The sequence below is a fragment of the Galeopterus variegatus genome, unplaced genomic scaffold (assembly GCF_000696425.1).
Source record: "Galeopterus variegatus unplaced genomic scaffold, G_variegatus-3.0.2 Scaffold16, whole genome shotgun sequence".
NCBI classification, from domain to species: domain Eukaryota; kingdom Metazoa; phylum Chordata; class Mammalia; order Dermoptera; family Cynocephalidae; genus Galeopterus; species Galeopterus variegatus.
Window position 1 is genome coordinate 330812 of NW_007726127.1, and position 15163 is coordinate 345974.

Consider the following 15163-nt stretch of genomic DNA (forward strand, 5'->3'; position numbering starts at 1 on the left):
TCGCTCAGCCAGTGAGCAGCTGGTCTGTATGTGGGATCCGAACCCTCGGCGGGAGCGCCGCCGCGCTCCCAAGCGGCACACTGTAGCAGTGCGCCACCGGGCCGGCCCCGACTGGACCCCTTCTGACTGGTTAGTATGAATCTCCTGAGTGGTCTGTTGTTATTGTTTTTTTCAACTGGCCCATTTTAAAGTTCAGTTTGATTATGTGGCACCTAGCATGAGTAACTCTGTTTGGTCTGGTCTGGTCTGCCTAGTGCAGGAGCTCAGTCCAAAACAAGGGCCTCCGGTAAACTTTAACAGAACTTACACAGTTTAAATTCCCTTTTTTCTCTTAGAATACTGCTATAGATCTTGCTATCTTCCTTATAGTGCCACAGCCTAAAGTAAATTTAGCCACAAAGTCAGAAGTATCTTCAGGCTTGCCTCCACCTTCTCTCTTGCAAGGTACCCTAAAACAATTTTTCAAGCCCCAAAGTTAAAAATATCCCATTCTCCAGCCAGCTAGACAAACAGCAGCTGTTTTAGTTGGCACAAAAATCTAAAGTGGGAATAGATGCAACTTCCTCCTCACTGCTGAGCCAGACTGGGGGTGGTGGGAAACCATCTGTTGACTGTTTGGAATGAATGGAGTTAGACGGCCTCAGGAAAGGGGCAATGAGCCAATAATCTGCTGCTCTGTCATTAAGGAGGTAATAAATCAGTCTTAAAGAAGCAAATCAAAAGCTTATTCTGGAATCTGTGTGAAATGTCACATATTTACTTAATCTCTAGTACAGTTTTAATGAATTGTTTTTCCAAAATTTCATTAATCTAGGACTATCATTTTTGCATATTTCTGACTTTTGAGATTTTTAAACAATTATCATTTATAATAGAAGCATATTGTAAGAATTTCATACAGTACAGAAAATAAAAGTAAAAATTCCTTCCTTGCCCAAAACTCCCAGTTTTGTTTCCTAGAGGTCCAGTGAAGACTTCTCTGTACCTTTCCAGAAAATATGTATGCCCTTTAAAAAACATACACAAATGAGGTGCTTTGTACATAATGTTAGGCATCTTGCTTTTTTTCCTGTCTTGCAGATAATCCACCTCATTCTTTTCGGTGGCTGCAGAGTAATAATTGTCATTTAGGAACCATCATACAGGGTACTTAGATTAGCTCCCCTTGGAGGTGTTACCATCAGTACTCCAGCGGCCCTCCTTGTGTATATGTCACGGCATATTGTGTAAGTTATCTATAATGTAAATTCCTAGTAGAATTGCTGGTCAGAAGATAAGTGCTTTTAGAATTTATAGCGTTTGGTGAATAGTATTAAATTGCCTTCCAAATTGTTTGCACCAATTTGTACTTCCACCAACAATGTCATCTGAGAGTACCTGTTTCCCTCCATCTTCACTGAGACAGGTTTTTTTTTTCCAAACTTTAATTTTTTCCAGACTAATAGGTAGAAGTAAATTTTATTGCTTTGTTTTGATTTCTTTTATTATGAGTTAGGAAGAATATAGATTTATTTATTTTTTTATTTACTTTTTTTTTTGTCTTTTTTTGAGACCAGCCGCACCGCGCTCAGCCAGTGAGCTGGTGACCGGCCATCCCCATATAGGATCCGAACCTGCGGCGGGAGCGCTGCTGCACTCCCAGCACCGCACTCTCCCGAGTGCGCCACGGGCTCGGCCCCTATAGATTTATTTTTTAATAAATACTTGGTTGCTTTTGATTTTAAGAATCAGAGGTTATTTTTTTTCTCTGTCCTCATTTAAGCACTTCATGTTACCCTTTTCTTAAGAGTTTTGGTGTTTTCTCTAGAAAGTCATCTTCCCAATTGTGTAATAAGTAAAATACTTTCTGGGGAAAGACTTTTTTTTTTTCTTTTTAATCCTGGTTGCCTCGGGTTGAACTAGTATTTCAGTCGATTCCTCCATCTTCGTGCTTTGGCAAGATCTTCTGCAATAGTTTTAATCATTTGATCAGTAGTTTCTTTCAAAATGGTTGCTGTCCTTAGGGCATGATCCAAAGCTGAGTTCAAAATCTACAGAGAAAAAGTTGACACACTAATCACATAAACTTACCACTGTTTGTGTTAATTGGGTTCTCTCATTATTTAACATTGCAAGGTGGAATTTTTGGATAATTCCGTTTTCCACAGTCTATTTCTGGTTTTGAGGGTTGGTTTCCTAGGAAACCAGTCTGAGATGGAATATATTTGTTAGGGAAAGGGATAGAAAGAGACCAACACGTGACTGATGAGTATGAATCAGAGGGCGAGGTCAGCACCTGCTGGGCTGTTTCCCTGCTGCAGAGAAAAGCTCCTAGGGGCCCATTGAAGGGGACTTGAGGCCATAACCACTGGAGCGGCACCTAGGGATACAGCGCATGCGTATGGAAATGTTTGAAAGTGGCCAGGGCATTAGAGTTGCTGTTTGAAAATAGGAAATTGCCGGCTTCCCTAATCACAGTGTCGCTGGAAGGGTGCCTTCAAGCCTGGGTAAGGGGAATCGTGTAGCTGAGGCACTACTCACAAAACACTTTCTCCAGGAAATTTCCCCTGGAACCAATTTAGGAATAACACAAACCATGTGGCTGCTAATGCTGTGTCTCTTTAGGTTAGTGCTGAGCACAAAATTGTTTGTAGCAGAGCATTTTCTGAAGCCCCCATACTGTAATAACTTAAAAGCAATCAGTTCTGTGGTCATCAAGACCAAACTTATGAGTTGCAAGGATTCTAGATTGTTTTTTCCTAAGCCCTCACCTCAGATTTTGTGTCTTCGATGTTATCAAAGTCATGTAAGGATTTGCTTCCAGAAATCTTGCAGGAGTGGAAATGGGGTGAGGGTGTTGCAGGGTCTGAGCTGTAGGTCATGAAAGCCTTAAGATTTTTTCTGGAAGGCAAAAGCACATTGATACTTGCGTCAAGCGCCACCCTCAAGTACACTCTCCTGTTAAGGTCAGCTCTGTGGCTCCGTGTGTGTGGGTTGGGGGTGGGGGCTTATGCACCCCATCTTTCATGGCTCTTGTAGTCCTGTGTGGCTGACCAAAGCTGAGCTTCAGAAAAAGGCTTTTGCCATGACTATGAGGACATTTCCTCCTAGAATTCGTCTCCTTTTCCTTTAGTACAGAAATAGTCAAGACTCCAAAGAGAACTGCTTCTCGACCTTTTGGCTAAGATGAAGTGAAGACTCCAAAGAAATTTTATTCAGTTTACATTCTTTTGGGGTCAACATTCTACCCTGCATATTTATAAAACAAATGCACACACAAAACTGCTAATTGCAGGCACCTTGGGTTGAGTTCATCCTAGCACCAGTGAGCTTACACAGCAAGGAGGCAGAAGCAGTAGAAAACTCAAAGCTGCACCTCTTTTAAATATAGAGGCTCCTCTAGATTACTACACCGTAATTATGATTCTGTCTCTGAGAGATGGTCCAAAGTCTGCACTAGCTACTATGTTGTTCAGGTCGTGCACTGCATGGCTCTAGGAAGGTTTATTCACATAGTCTATGTGAAGGGCACTGCAGTGCCCTTTAACAACTTTTCACAACCATGAGTAGTGGCCCTAAGGCACACCACAAGTACTTGCTGGCCAACAGGTCTGTCATGGAGCTGCCCTCACATCTTCCTCTGGCTTAAGGTTCCCTCTGTTAAGCATTACTTCTGTGGTACATAAAACATGTGTGAGCAATATCACTCCAGCAAGTCTCACTTCAAACACTCATGACCTCAAACCCTCCCTTAATCCCTCACCCCCTACCGCGCTAACTTTAGTTGGTTCTTCGGATTAGTTTAACACCTTGGATGTATCCTCCAGTTGAGAGGTGACTCAGCATCAGGGGCCCCTAGCCAATGAAAAACTCTGGGCAGGGGGTGACAGTGTGGTGCAGTGGGAAGAGCATGGGCTTCAAAGTCCTCTCTTCACATATCCAATCAGTCACCACTATCATCAATATTCATAACAGCCATCGCTTGCCAAGTACAGATGCTACTCAACTCACGATGGGGTTACGTCCTGATAAGCCCATTGTGAGCTGAAAATGCATTTAATCTTGTATACCTCCCCCACTGAACATCATAGCTTGGCCCAGCCTACCTTAAATGTTCTCAGAACACTCACATTAGCCTACAGTTGGGCAAAATCATCTAACACAAAGTCTGTTTTATAATAAAGTGTTGGATAGCTCATGTACACTTTTTTGAATACTGAACTGAAAGTGAAAAACAGAGTGGTTATATGGGTAATCAAAGTACTGTTCTTAACTGAACGTGTATCACTTTTGCACCATCATAAAGTAGAAAAATCGTAAGTCACTAGTCGAGGACCATCTATATTTATTATGAGCCAGGTACCATTCATTTTAAGTGCTTTATATGTATTGACTTAATCCTCAATGACTTTGGCACTTATTATTATTCCTGTTGTGCATATATGTGAGGAAATGGAAGCACAGAGAGATCAGGTAACCTGCCCAAGGACACAGAACCAAAATGTAAACCCTGAAGTCTCCAAAGACCACATTCTTAAACACTGCACTGTATCATGGTAGTGGGTAGTGGGTTCAGCCTGAATGGGTCTGGCTGTAGAGCCTGAACTATTAGCCACTATGCTGCCTATTGGTTCTGCCTCTTAAATAGCTCTTGAATACACTGACTTCTCTCTCTCCATCTCCACCACTCTTGGCCCAGCTACCATCACCTCACCTGGAATATTGCACTAACCTCTTATTTCACCTCTGTGTTCCACCCTGGACTCTAATCTATTTCTTCTCCCTCAATAGCTAGAGTGATATATAAAACACTAAAAAAACTTTTAAAACTCCCTGATTTAAAAACTTCATTGGCTTCCCATTGTCCCTAAGCGTCTGAAATCCTTCCTGTAGCTGACAAGCCCCTGCGGAGTCTGGTCCTGCCCACCCCACCCACCTTCCCTCACCAGCCTCATCTTGCCTCACTGCCACTCCCTCTCTTGGGCTCCAGCCACACCATTCCTGAACTTGCCAAGGGCCTTCCTTCCCACATCAGGAAGCTTTCTTAGACTGGAATATTCTTCACTTCTATCCCCACATCTCCTTGCTAGATTATTCATACTTATCCTTTGGAGCTCAGCTTCTCTGAACCCCCAAATTCAGTCAATAGCACTCTGTATGTTCCCTTCTTGGCACTTACAAACACTGGCTCTTTTACCAAAAAAGTAAGCTCCATGAGGGGAGGGACAATGGTTGACTTTGTCACTGTGTCCTCAGGACCTAGCACAATGTTCTCCTTTTTGACACTCAAATATGTGCTGAATGAATAAATGAATGAAGTATTAGATAGGCTTAGGTCTGAATCCTGGTTCTTCTACTTATGATCTAGGAGATCTTGGATAGGTAGTTAATGCACCAATAAGCACATCATATGCACCCAACCAATAATAGCTGCTTTTGTTATTATTAGTAATAATAAAATAATACTTACTTTCCTGGTGTGGGCTCATGCTCATCTTGGAAGGATTTTGAAGTCACACTCTGGGAACAGATCCATTTTGGTTTTGAACAAGCTGGAAATGTTAGCTATGATTAAATTTAAGCATCAAAAATAATCCCCAAATGGTGATAATGTATCATTTCCTAAACTTTTCTGTATGAATTAATTATTTCATAAAATTTTAATAAAAAAGAAAGGGAACATAGAAAACAAGGAAATTTCTACCAAGTATTCTGAATTCAGGAAAAGAAATTAAACCTTTTAAAAGGAGTTTTATTAGCAGACACGAGACCAGGATTTAGGTTCCCTAGGTGCCAGCTGTGTGACCTGGGCATGTTGTCTAACTTCTCCGGGCTCAACTACTATATCTGATAAAGGGAGAGCTAATAGCTCCCAAGAGGTTGGACCACATGGGTTCCTGAAATCCTCTCCAACTTTAGGAGCAAGTATTCTAGGAGTCAGACATGAACAATTATATTACTAAGACAATTCCAGAAAATAGAGACTAAACAGAGAAGGAAAAGGTAAGAAAGGCACCTTGGAAGACAAGAAGAAAGCCCGGGAAAGGAAGACAGATCGGTGGCCAACAAATCTACCTTCTCTGTCCCTGAGGCTCTCTTCTCCCCTTCCCGTTCCCTCTTCCTCCCTTCCTTGTCTCTGTCTTCCCCTCTTTCGCCCTCCAGGTCTCCTGTCTTATTCATTGGTGAACAGTAGCCAGGCTTTACTCCCCCTCAGGAGGGTTCCACTGGACAAGGGAAATGGGAGAGACTGTCCCTCCGATGGGGCAGGCAGGGCACAAGCCAGGAAGTCCAGATGTAGTTGTGCTGACCACCCAGACCCGGGTCATGATAACAGAGACACTAATGAGCTCACTCTTAATTTTTTTTGTAGTCTCTGAATATAATTTCAGACGTTATTGGAAACATAGAAACTCAGGGTTAGAAAGGACCACAGGGTCATCTGGTCCAGGTCTATTCAGTCTACAGATGTACACCATCTAGACAAAGTACATTGTCTCCCAGTCTACAGATGGGGCTCATGACCTCCTGCAACAGCACGCTCCATTTTCTGTCAGCTGCAGTTGCTGGAAGGTTCTTTTTTTTTTTTTCCTTTTCATCTTTTTTACTGACCGGTAACGGGATCGCAACCCTCGGTGTCGCGCCCGTACTGGGGACCGGCAACGGGATTGCAACCCTCGGTGTTGCACCCGCACCGCGCTCAGGCAGTGAGCGGGAACCGGTCTCCACATGGGATCCGAACCCTCGGCGGGAGCGCCACCGTGCTCCCAAGCAGCGCACTCTCCAGTGCACCACTGGCCGGCTCGGGAAGGTTCTTTTTTAACATTGAGGAAAAGCTGCTTCCCCGTGACTTCTACCCTTTTAGTCACTATGTGTTTACTAATGGAGTTCAAGATCACATTTCAGATGACCCAGTTGTATTCCTCACTGGTATACTGGAATCACAGGTCTCACAGGCTGTGGACCCAAAGACCAAGAAGATAGTAAAGAAATATGTCCTGTGGCTTCTGCAGAGTCTTAGTGACTGTCAGTTCAAGACAATATATCTATTTGGAGGACTCGGCAGCTGGGGTGGGCAGGGGAGGCACAGCTGAGGTCAGTCACATAAATGACACTGGCAATCGTGAAAGATAAATATTCTCCTTGGTGCTCTGTCCCAGAGAGGGAGAGGAAGAACTCAGAAGGTATGAAGGGAAGGATGTAGCCCTGTAAGAGAACCGGGTATGGCTGTCATTCAGGGAGTGTGTCCTCCGTCCTCGTGTTCTCTTGGCACACTTCGATCTTGCTTTTAGCACTTGCCACATGTTACCTTGAACTTTCTTTATCTGGGTGTGGGTTCCTTTCTTTCAATAGACTGTAAACTCCTCGGGAGGGAGGAGTCATGTCTTATTCATCTTTATAAATAAATGTTTGTGGGGTTTTAATCTTTTTCCAATGACAGAAAAATTTTGCATTGGAAATTAGCAATATGACATCTAAGGAATGTAAAAATCATCTGTTTCTCTACCTGCTGACTTTTAGCAAGCATATATTTAAAGCTTTTCTAAATAATAACAATAATAGTGGCAATTTATTCAGTCAGTCATTTGTTCAGCAAACATTTATAATTTGTTTCCAATTTCCACTGGTATAGCGTTAATAATTTCCCACGTCCTTTATCACTGGGATTTCATATTTCCCAGCCCCAGCCCAGCCTCCCGCCATCCAGCTGTAGGGCTGGATTTGGAAGTGTCAGGCAAGTGCTAGGGACCCAGGCAGCAGACTGGAGAGGACAGGGCTCCCCGGATGGAAGCAGTGGCCATGTCATGAGGGTCTCCCACACTTGGGAGACCAGCTCATTGACACAGACGGGTCATGCAGGAGATGTACTTACGAGGTGAAGAATTTTTACTTTCATCTACAGAGGGGTGCTGGACAAAGGCACCTCTTTCGCTATGATTTACGTAATTCTGTCCTGGGGTGTTGTATCTATAATGAAATTCTAAAAAGAAAAGATTGAAAATACAATTCATTGCCTGGGAACAACAGCTGCCCCCACTTATGCCTTCCTGAGTCCTGCGTGCATCTCACCTTTAAGCGGTTCTTTACTGCGGTTAGGGATCCTAGCACCGCAGTCCTCATACTTGTTGCTCTGCAGTCCAGCGCCAGAATCAGAACAGAAGTGGCGTCCAGTATCAGAACCTGAAAGATCTCAAGTTACATGAAGGAAGTGTGAGTTTCTTGACTATACTCATAAAATGTGGTGTGGAGAGCAGTAGGCACCAAGGTGTCCAGCTAGCTGTGTTACCAAGGGGAGTTGCCAGCCTAAGGGTGACATTTTGGGATTCCCTCCTGACAACTGGAAGATGTTTTGTAAGTAACAGTTCTGATATAGAGTCTCAAGATGTGCCTAGCACATATAGGTGCTTAGTAAAGGTCTACTGAATGAGTGGATCTGTGAGAATCTGGCCCACTGAATTATCAGACAATCTTGCGTTTGTAGTTGATTTTCCAGATTTGCCATGATACATCCACATTTTTTCTCTCAGACCCTGCTGTGGCCAAGAGCTTGTGTTTTGTCATCCACACAACCGGAAAGATAGTTTTCCTCTGTGTGACATTCATAAGCCTGTATGGGAACCTGAATCTTAACTCTGCCATCTTAGCCTCGGAGAAGGTCAGTAGCAGATTGGTGCAGGTCTAGAACTTATTCATCAGGCTGTGGGCAGTTGGAGTGCGTCAGGTGAGGCCAGAGTGTGGGAGCATGGGGCCAGGCAGGTGTTAGGCCTGGGTGGCCAAGCAACATCTCAGCTGCAGAAGAGATGCAGCCAGGGAGCAAAGCCTCTTCCAATGCCTCCTGCCTTGCTGCAGTCATGATCACACTCATTTTTAACATTATCTTTCAGAGTATGAATCACAAATGGGATGAGTTTGAAGGCTTGAGGTTGAAGCTTGGATCCATCACTTATTAGCTGTGATTGTTGACAATATGTCCACAAATACTTTGACACTCCCTTTAAAAGGTAGAACCTAATTCTTCTCTCCTTGAGTGTGGGCTGGATTTAGTGACTCATTTCCAACAAATAGAATAAAGTGGTAGGAATGATATGTAACTTCCAAAAGTAGGCCATAAAAGACATTGATGCTTCCTTGACATTTCTCTCTTTCTTGGATCACCTGCTCTGGGGGAAGCTGGCTACCATGTCATAATGACACTCAAGCAGCCTATTGGAGGGGCCCACAGGGCACAGGACCGAGACCTCCTGCCAATGGCCACGTGAGTGAACCATCTTGGAAGCAGATCCTCCTGCCCCAGTAAAGCTTTCAGATGATTGCAGCCCTAGCCAACATCTTGACTGCAACCTCATGAAAGACCCCGAGCCTGAACCACCCAGCTAAGGTGCTCTCAAATTCGTGACCCACAGTAACTGAAATAATAAATGTTTGTTGTTTTGAGCCATTAAGTTCTGGGATACTTTGTTACACAGCAATAGATAGTTAGTACACTAGCTCTTTGACCCTAGCAAGTCACTTAATTTGTCTGAGCCTCCCTTTCCTAATCTATAAAATAAAAACAATTCCTACTTTACAGGGGTGTCGTGATGGTTAAATTATACACAGTATGTCAATAGTTCTCAAACTTTTGATTTCAGAACACTTTTATACTCTTAAAATTGAACTTCTGTTTATGTGGTTTTTATCTACCATTTTATATACCTGAGGTTAAAACCTCCCCCACAATGCAGAAGAGCCTACAACATTCAGTCAGCTGCAGATGGACTGGCAGAGAGGTATCGACAGATAAATTGCAAGTCATTTTTGCTTGTGTAGAATCATTCAAATCTTCCCAAGATTGAACGGGAAGTTCTGAATCTTTTTTTTTTAGAATTTTAAACAGACATTTAAAAAACATTTTAATTATGATGTCACTTAAAATAAATCTATCTCACGTTAACAAAATAATAAATTTTTAATGAAAAATAACTATTATCCAAAATAAAAAAAAATTTGTGAGAAGAGTGGCATTGTTTTATGTTTTGGCAAATAGCTTCAATATCTGGCTTAATAAAAGGCAGCTGGATTCCATAGCTGCATCTCCATCAATCTGTTGCAATACTGGCCTTGCACAGATAGATAGCTGGTAAAGGCTGAACCTCGTGATCCTCTGAAAGGGTTTCAGGGAACCACAGGGGCTCCCTGACCATACTTTAAAAGCCTCAACTTTGTTAAAAGCATCTGGTTTAGTAAATGTTCAATCAATGAGACCTATCATTATTATTACTATTTAAAAATATATCATCTACAGAGATGCCAGCCAGCATAGAACTAAATGTGACATCACAGAATGCTGAGTTGAAGGAAAGCCTGTGGGCACAGGCAGTGTGAAGGTAAGCAAGCCTTGTCAGCTCTCTGGCCCCCCGTTTCCTCGCGTAGAAACTGGATAGATGAGGCCCTGGCGGTAACTTGCAAGCTCAGGAGCTGCCTGAGCAGGCAGGTCCCTGACCTCACCTCTTCTCCACCCAGGGCAATTCTGCCAGGAGATGTTTCTCTGCTTAAACCATCTTTAGAAAAAAGATCTTATGACTAAAAATCATTGAATTCCATGATCTGGTGGCCTCTGGGTCTCCTGCCAGCTCAAAATTTCTTTGCTTCTATGAAATGCCTGTGGGCAAGTCGGCAGCAACCCTCTCGTGGCTGGTAACCTTACCAGGCGCACTTATGGGTCATGTTGGAAGGATGATGATGAACGGACTTGAGGACACTTTGTGACTGAGTCCATGGAGTCCTGTGAGTCCAGCTAGGAACAAGTATTAGCACTTCACCCTACTTGACCACATCTTATTTAAATCTATTCAATGACCAATTCTTTACACTTTGCAAAAAAGAGAAAAAATACAACACCCAACACCCTAGTCGAGGGCAATGCTATCGGAGTGGCAGATGGCAAGCTGGGGCCCACAGTGACCAGACCCCACAGAGAAGGACCCTGAAGACTAAGAACCCACAGCCCCAGGCCCCTCCACTTACTGAGAGGTGAATCTAGGTGCAATGCCTTTTCTTGAGTGACAATTGAAAACCTTCCACAATTGATCCTTCTGTGGTCTTTTTTCTCCATTTTTTGCTTCCTAAAAAAGGTGCATAAGAGGCCACAGACTTTTAGTACACTTCTAATAGAAACTGGGTAAATTTCGGTAAAACTGAAATGTTCAATTTCTTAGATGAGAGCCAGAGCCTGGAACAATGTAGGACTGGTGTGTCATCCCCAACACAGAGGTCCCCTCCGTCTGCCTGTTTGAGAGCATCCCTGTAAGAAATTGCACACAGCACTATTCGGCATGATAGGAATATGTATACAAAACACACAAGAAATAAATGTTTTTTTCACAGAGGATAATGTCTAATCATCACACGCATACACAAAATAGAAATTTGAAGTATGGAATTTTAAAATTTGGAGTTTCTCTCACATTCAATATCCCTTATCAGGGGAAGAAGATTTGCTGTATGTTAGTACCAGGTCACCTGGCTTTGGCTCTATAAGTACAAGCCAAATGTATTCAAAACATCCAGCAAAGTGGGTTTGCCTGGGATCTGAGGCGAAAGGCTATGGGAGCAGGCAGAGCTCATTTCACTCGTATCAGGCCACCAGAGGGCATCAGAAAAGCAACAGCAATTGACATTTATCAGGAGGCTTTTCTGATCTATCTGTAGCTTCAGCCTCCATCCCTTCACAGAAACTCTAACTCCTCCAAAGGAATTTTAATTAATAACAGTTCTTAACAAAGCTCTTGTTCAGCCCCTGGAATACAGTCATAGCCCCCAGGGAAAGTCGCTCATTCTCAGTGTGGAGGGCACCGTGCCCAAGATATCCTGGCATGAATGAGACTATTCCCCTGGGCTGGGGTAGGAGCCTGAGGCGCTGCTGGGCAAACGTGTCCACGTCCAGCTGCGTCCACGCCCGCTGCTGGTGGAGAGGGGGACCGGGTTTGGGGTTTGTGGGGTTGGGGCTGAGAATCCAGGCCTTTTCACTCCTCCTGGAAAAACATTCTCTCCTCCTGAGTCACATATTTTCTCACACCTCATTTTCGGTCTCCACCCTCCTCTGGGGCATTTAAACATCTGCTCTCCAGTGTGAAAAACTTGGATCTCACTCAAGTGAGTGCAGTCCAGCACATGACTTTACTTTTTCTGCCTTTAAAGTCCTTTGTGCACTAAAGTCTTCTAGCCAAATATAACAGCCAAGGGCAATTCTAGTGGAGAAGACAGTTTTTCAGCAAGTCAAAGTAGCTAAAGTATACTCTTAAATCCAAAATTTTGCAACAGAAATAACATAAAGGGATAAGCATTTTACATTTAACATATATATTATTTATCTACATATATAACAATTTACAAATATCCTGAGAACTGCGTCCATCAGAGAGCTTCCTAAAGAACATGTTCCATCAGAGAGACACCCAATCTTCTAACACAGTCAAGAGTACATAGCCCTCCCTTCAATTAGTAATTCCTCAGGGATTATGTAGTCTACCGAGATTTCAATTCATAAGTCATGTACATCTCCTCAACACTCCCCAGCAGTGGATTCACTGTTAGATCTGATTTTACACTTAGTTGTGCTTTTCTTTCCATCTTGTCCATCATAAAAGTATATTTAGTACGGAACACTGGTCCCTGTCTTGGTACTTATGTGATTCTTCAGGGTCTAGACTAGGAATTTGGAAGAGAAACATATAGTACCTTGAAAGCTTAATCAACATGTTTTTTAAACGTCAAAATATTTTTATTATATTTAATAAAACCTAAAAAAAAAAGTCCAAAATCTAGACTTTAATTCAATAAATAAAAATAGTAGGCCTGGCATGACTCTGTGAGTAAGCTCCATTAGTGCCCCTTGTGTTTAAAGGAAGCTGATAACTGACATGGTAGTTTAAAGTAATGGCCCACACCAGATGACACATGGTAATTTTTAGCACAAACCCCATGCTGGGTTTTTTATTTTATTTTTTTTATGGGCAGAATCTCAACAGAACACTTATGACAGGTGCCCATTCCTGTGGTGGGATGCTTTCTAGCAGGAAGCTTCAGTCGTTCAGACCTTGTCATCTGCTTCTATTAGAGTCCATTAGGTATGTGTAATAATGGTTGCTACACAGCTCCTGCCTGCTTGACTCTTGACCTTTCAAAGGTAAATTAGCCGAGCTCTGGCCCGAGTCCACAGTGAGCTGGAAGGTAGCACCTCTCCTAACTGACAGAAGCTTCAAATAAATAAACAAGCTTCTGAATCCACATGGGCTTGGTCCATTGAACGTTTGAAAAACATTAAGGAATTCTCCTTAGGATTTCACACGATTTACATACAGCTTGTTACCTCCGGAAGAATTCTTGCCTAGGAATGGGAAGACATAAGCCCTGAGAAGAGGTGGGACTGGGGGCACAGGTGGGACCCAACAGGGAGGACTTTTGCTCATTTGAGAGAGCAGTGACAGTGGGAGCTGGTAGGCAGCGGTCGGTAATCATCCCCCATCTGGGCGATGTTCAAACAGGGCCCAAAGAGCCCCCTCCGTGTGCTGTAGCCGTGATTCTTCACCAAGGTGCTTATCATAATCCCCCGGGGAGACTTAAGGGCAATCCTCCTACCAGGGCTCCCCCGTGGGGTGCGGATACAGTAGGTGGGGCAGAAGCTTTTTATTTAAAGGTCTCCTTGGTGACGTTGGTGTCCTCCCCAGCTGAGAACCACCGGTGGAGGATTCGTGAGGTGGGAGGGACCCGTGATTCTGTAACTCAGCCAGTGGCTTCAGTGGGTTACCGCCCACTCCCGCTGGAGTTGTCCCCTCAGGACCGACCCCCGCGCCCCCAGACTGTAGCATTAAGAAGCCCTCACCGTTCAAGGAGCCGGCGGCAGAAGGCACAGCTTGGGCTGGGTGCCGGCGTCCCTGCACGTGCCTGCCTTCCCGAGGGGCCGCTGGCGTCCTCCTGCACCACAAAGCACACGCACGTGGGTGTCACGGAGCACGTGACTCGTTCCCGGGGCTGCACGCGCACAGCCCAGCAAGCAGCTAGGACCCGCTGCACTCGCCACTTCAGGACGAGAGACGTTCGCCAAGCCTCTCTCCCCGACGGAAACCGAGCCCACCCGGACGGAGGAAGAAAAGAGCCCACGCATCCTTAGTTGCCATCGTGGCCCGGGGCCTAGAGAGAGGAAGTTTCAGCCCTGCCTTGGCTGCTTTCCGCCTCCGAACAGATTTTAAAATCTGGTGTACAGATGAGAGAATACTTTTTCCTTTATTTTTCTTTCTCTTTACTTTCAAATTACTCCAAACTCCACTAGAGGATGAACAGATTTAGGAAGATAATTTTTAAATCTATCAATCTGACCACACTGGTTAGTATAGGTTTAATAAGCTTTTCCAAAGCCATGTATCCAACTATGAATTAAAACAAGGTTTAGGGACTGTCTAGAGGCCTGTATTATTGATTATGTCCCTTTTTTAAAACATAAAACAATAACACTATTGAACCGACACCACCCAATGTTTTTTTTCCTATGATCTTACCCTTTATGTAAACAGAAAATAAATGGACATTTCCACCATTGTAAACAGTGCTGGCATAAGCATTATTGTACACATAGCTTTTTCCACATTTTGAATTACTTCCTGAGGAAATGTCTGGGCCAAAGGTTGCAAACCATGTTTGTGTGATGACACATACTGTCAAATTGCTTTCCACAAAAGTTGTACAGATTACGTAGCCACCAACAATGTGGACGGCGCAGTTTGACCACACCTTCCTCAGCACTAGAAATTATCACCTGAAAATGTTTTTGTTAATTTAAAGGGGGGGGGGCACTTTGTATTAGTTAGCATTTCCTCTTTCATTAAAGAGATAAACATTTTCCCATATGCTTATTTATTGGTTGTATTTCCTACTTGTGACTTTCTAGTTTATATCCTTTGTCCATTAATTTTTTTGGAAGGTTTCAGCATTTTCTTATTAATAAAAACAACCAGCAGCTGGCCAGTTAGCTCGGTTGGTTAGAGCATGGTGCTGATGATACCAAGGTCCAGGGCTCCATCCCCGTACCAGCCAGCTGCCCCCCAAAAATAATAAGAATAAAGAAAAGAAAGGGGCCGGCCCGGTGGCGCACTGGATAGTGCGCCGCTTGGGAAGCGCGGCGGCGCTCCCGTCCGAGGGTTCGGATCCC

General features: G+C 43.7%; 1 protein-coding gene across 1 annotated transcript in view; it reads right to left on the bottom strand.

Annotated features, from left to right (window-relative positions):
- Positions 1 to 1858: 1858 nt before the first annotated feature.
- The window catches only part of AKNAD1 (AKNA domain containing 1), a 31934-nt gene continuing 18629 nt past the window's right edge, over positions 1859 to 15163 (bottom strand). Inside the window, exons 9-15 of the mRNA XM_008566284.1 lie at positions 13841 to 13932; positions 10984 to 11081; positions 8047 to 8157; positions 7850 to 7957; positions 5450 to 5531; positions 2751 to 2880; positions 1859 to 2030 (exon numbers count right to left, since the gene is read on the bottom strand). Coding sequence (XP_008564506.1) covers positions 1899 to 2030; positions 2751 to 2880; positions 5450 to 5531; positions 7850 to 7957; positions 8047 to 8157; positions 10984 to 11081; positions 13841 to 13932 — 753 coding nt within the window. The 3' untranslated portion in view covers positions 1859 to 1898. The remainder of the gene's footprint in view (positions 2031 to 2750; positions 2881 to 5449; positions 5532 to 7849; positions 7958 to 8046; positions 8158 to 10983; positions 11082 to 13840; positions 13933 to 15163) is intronic.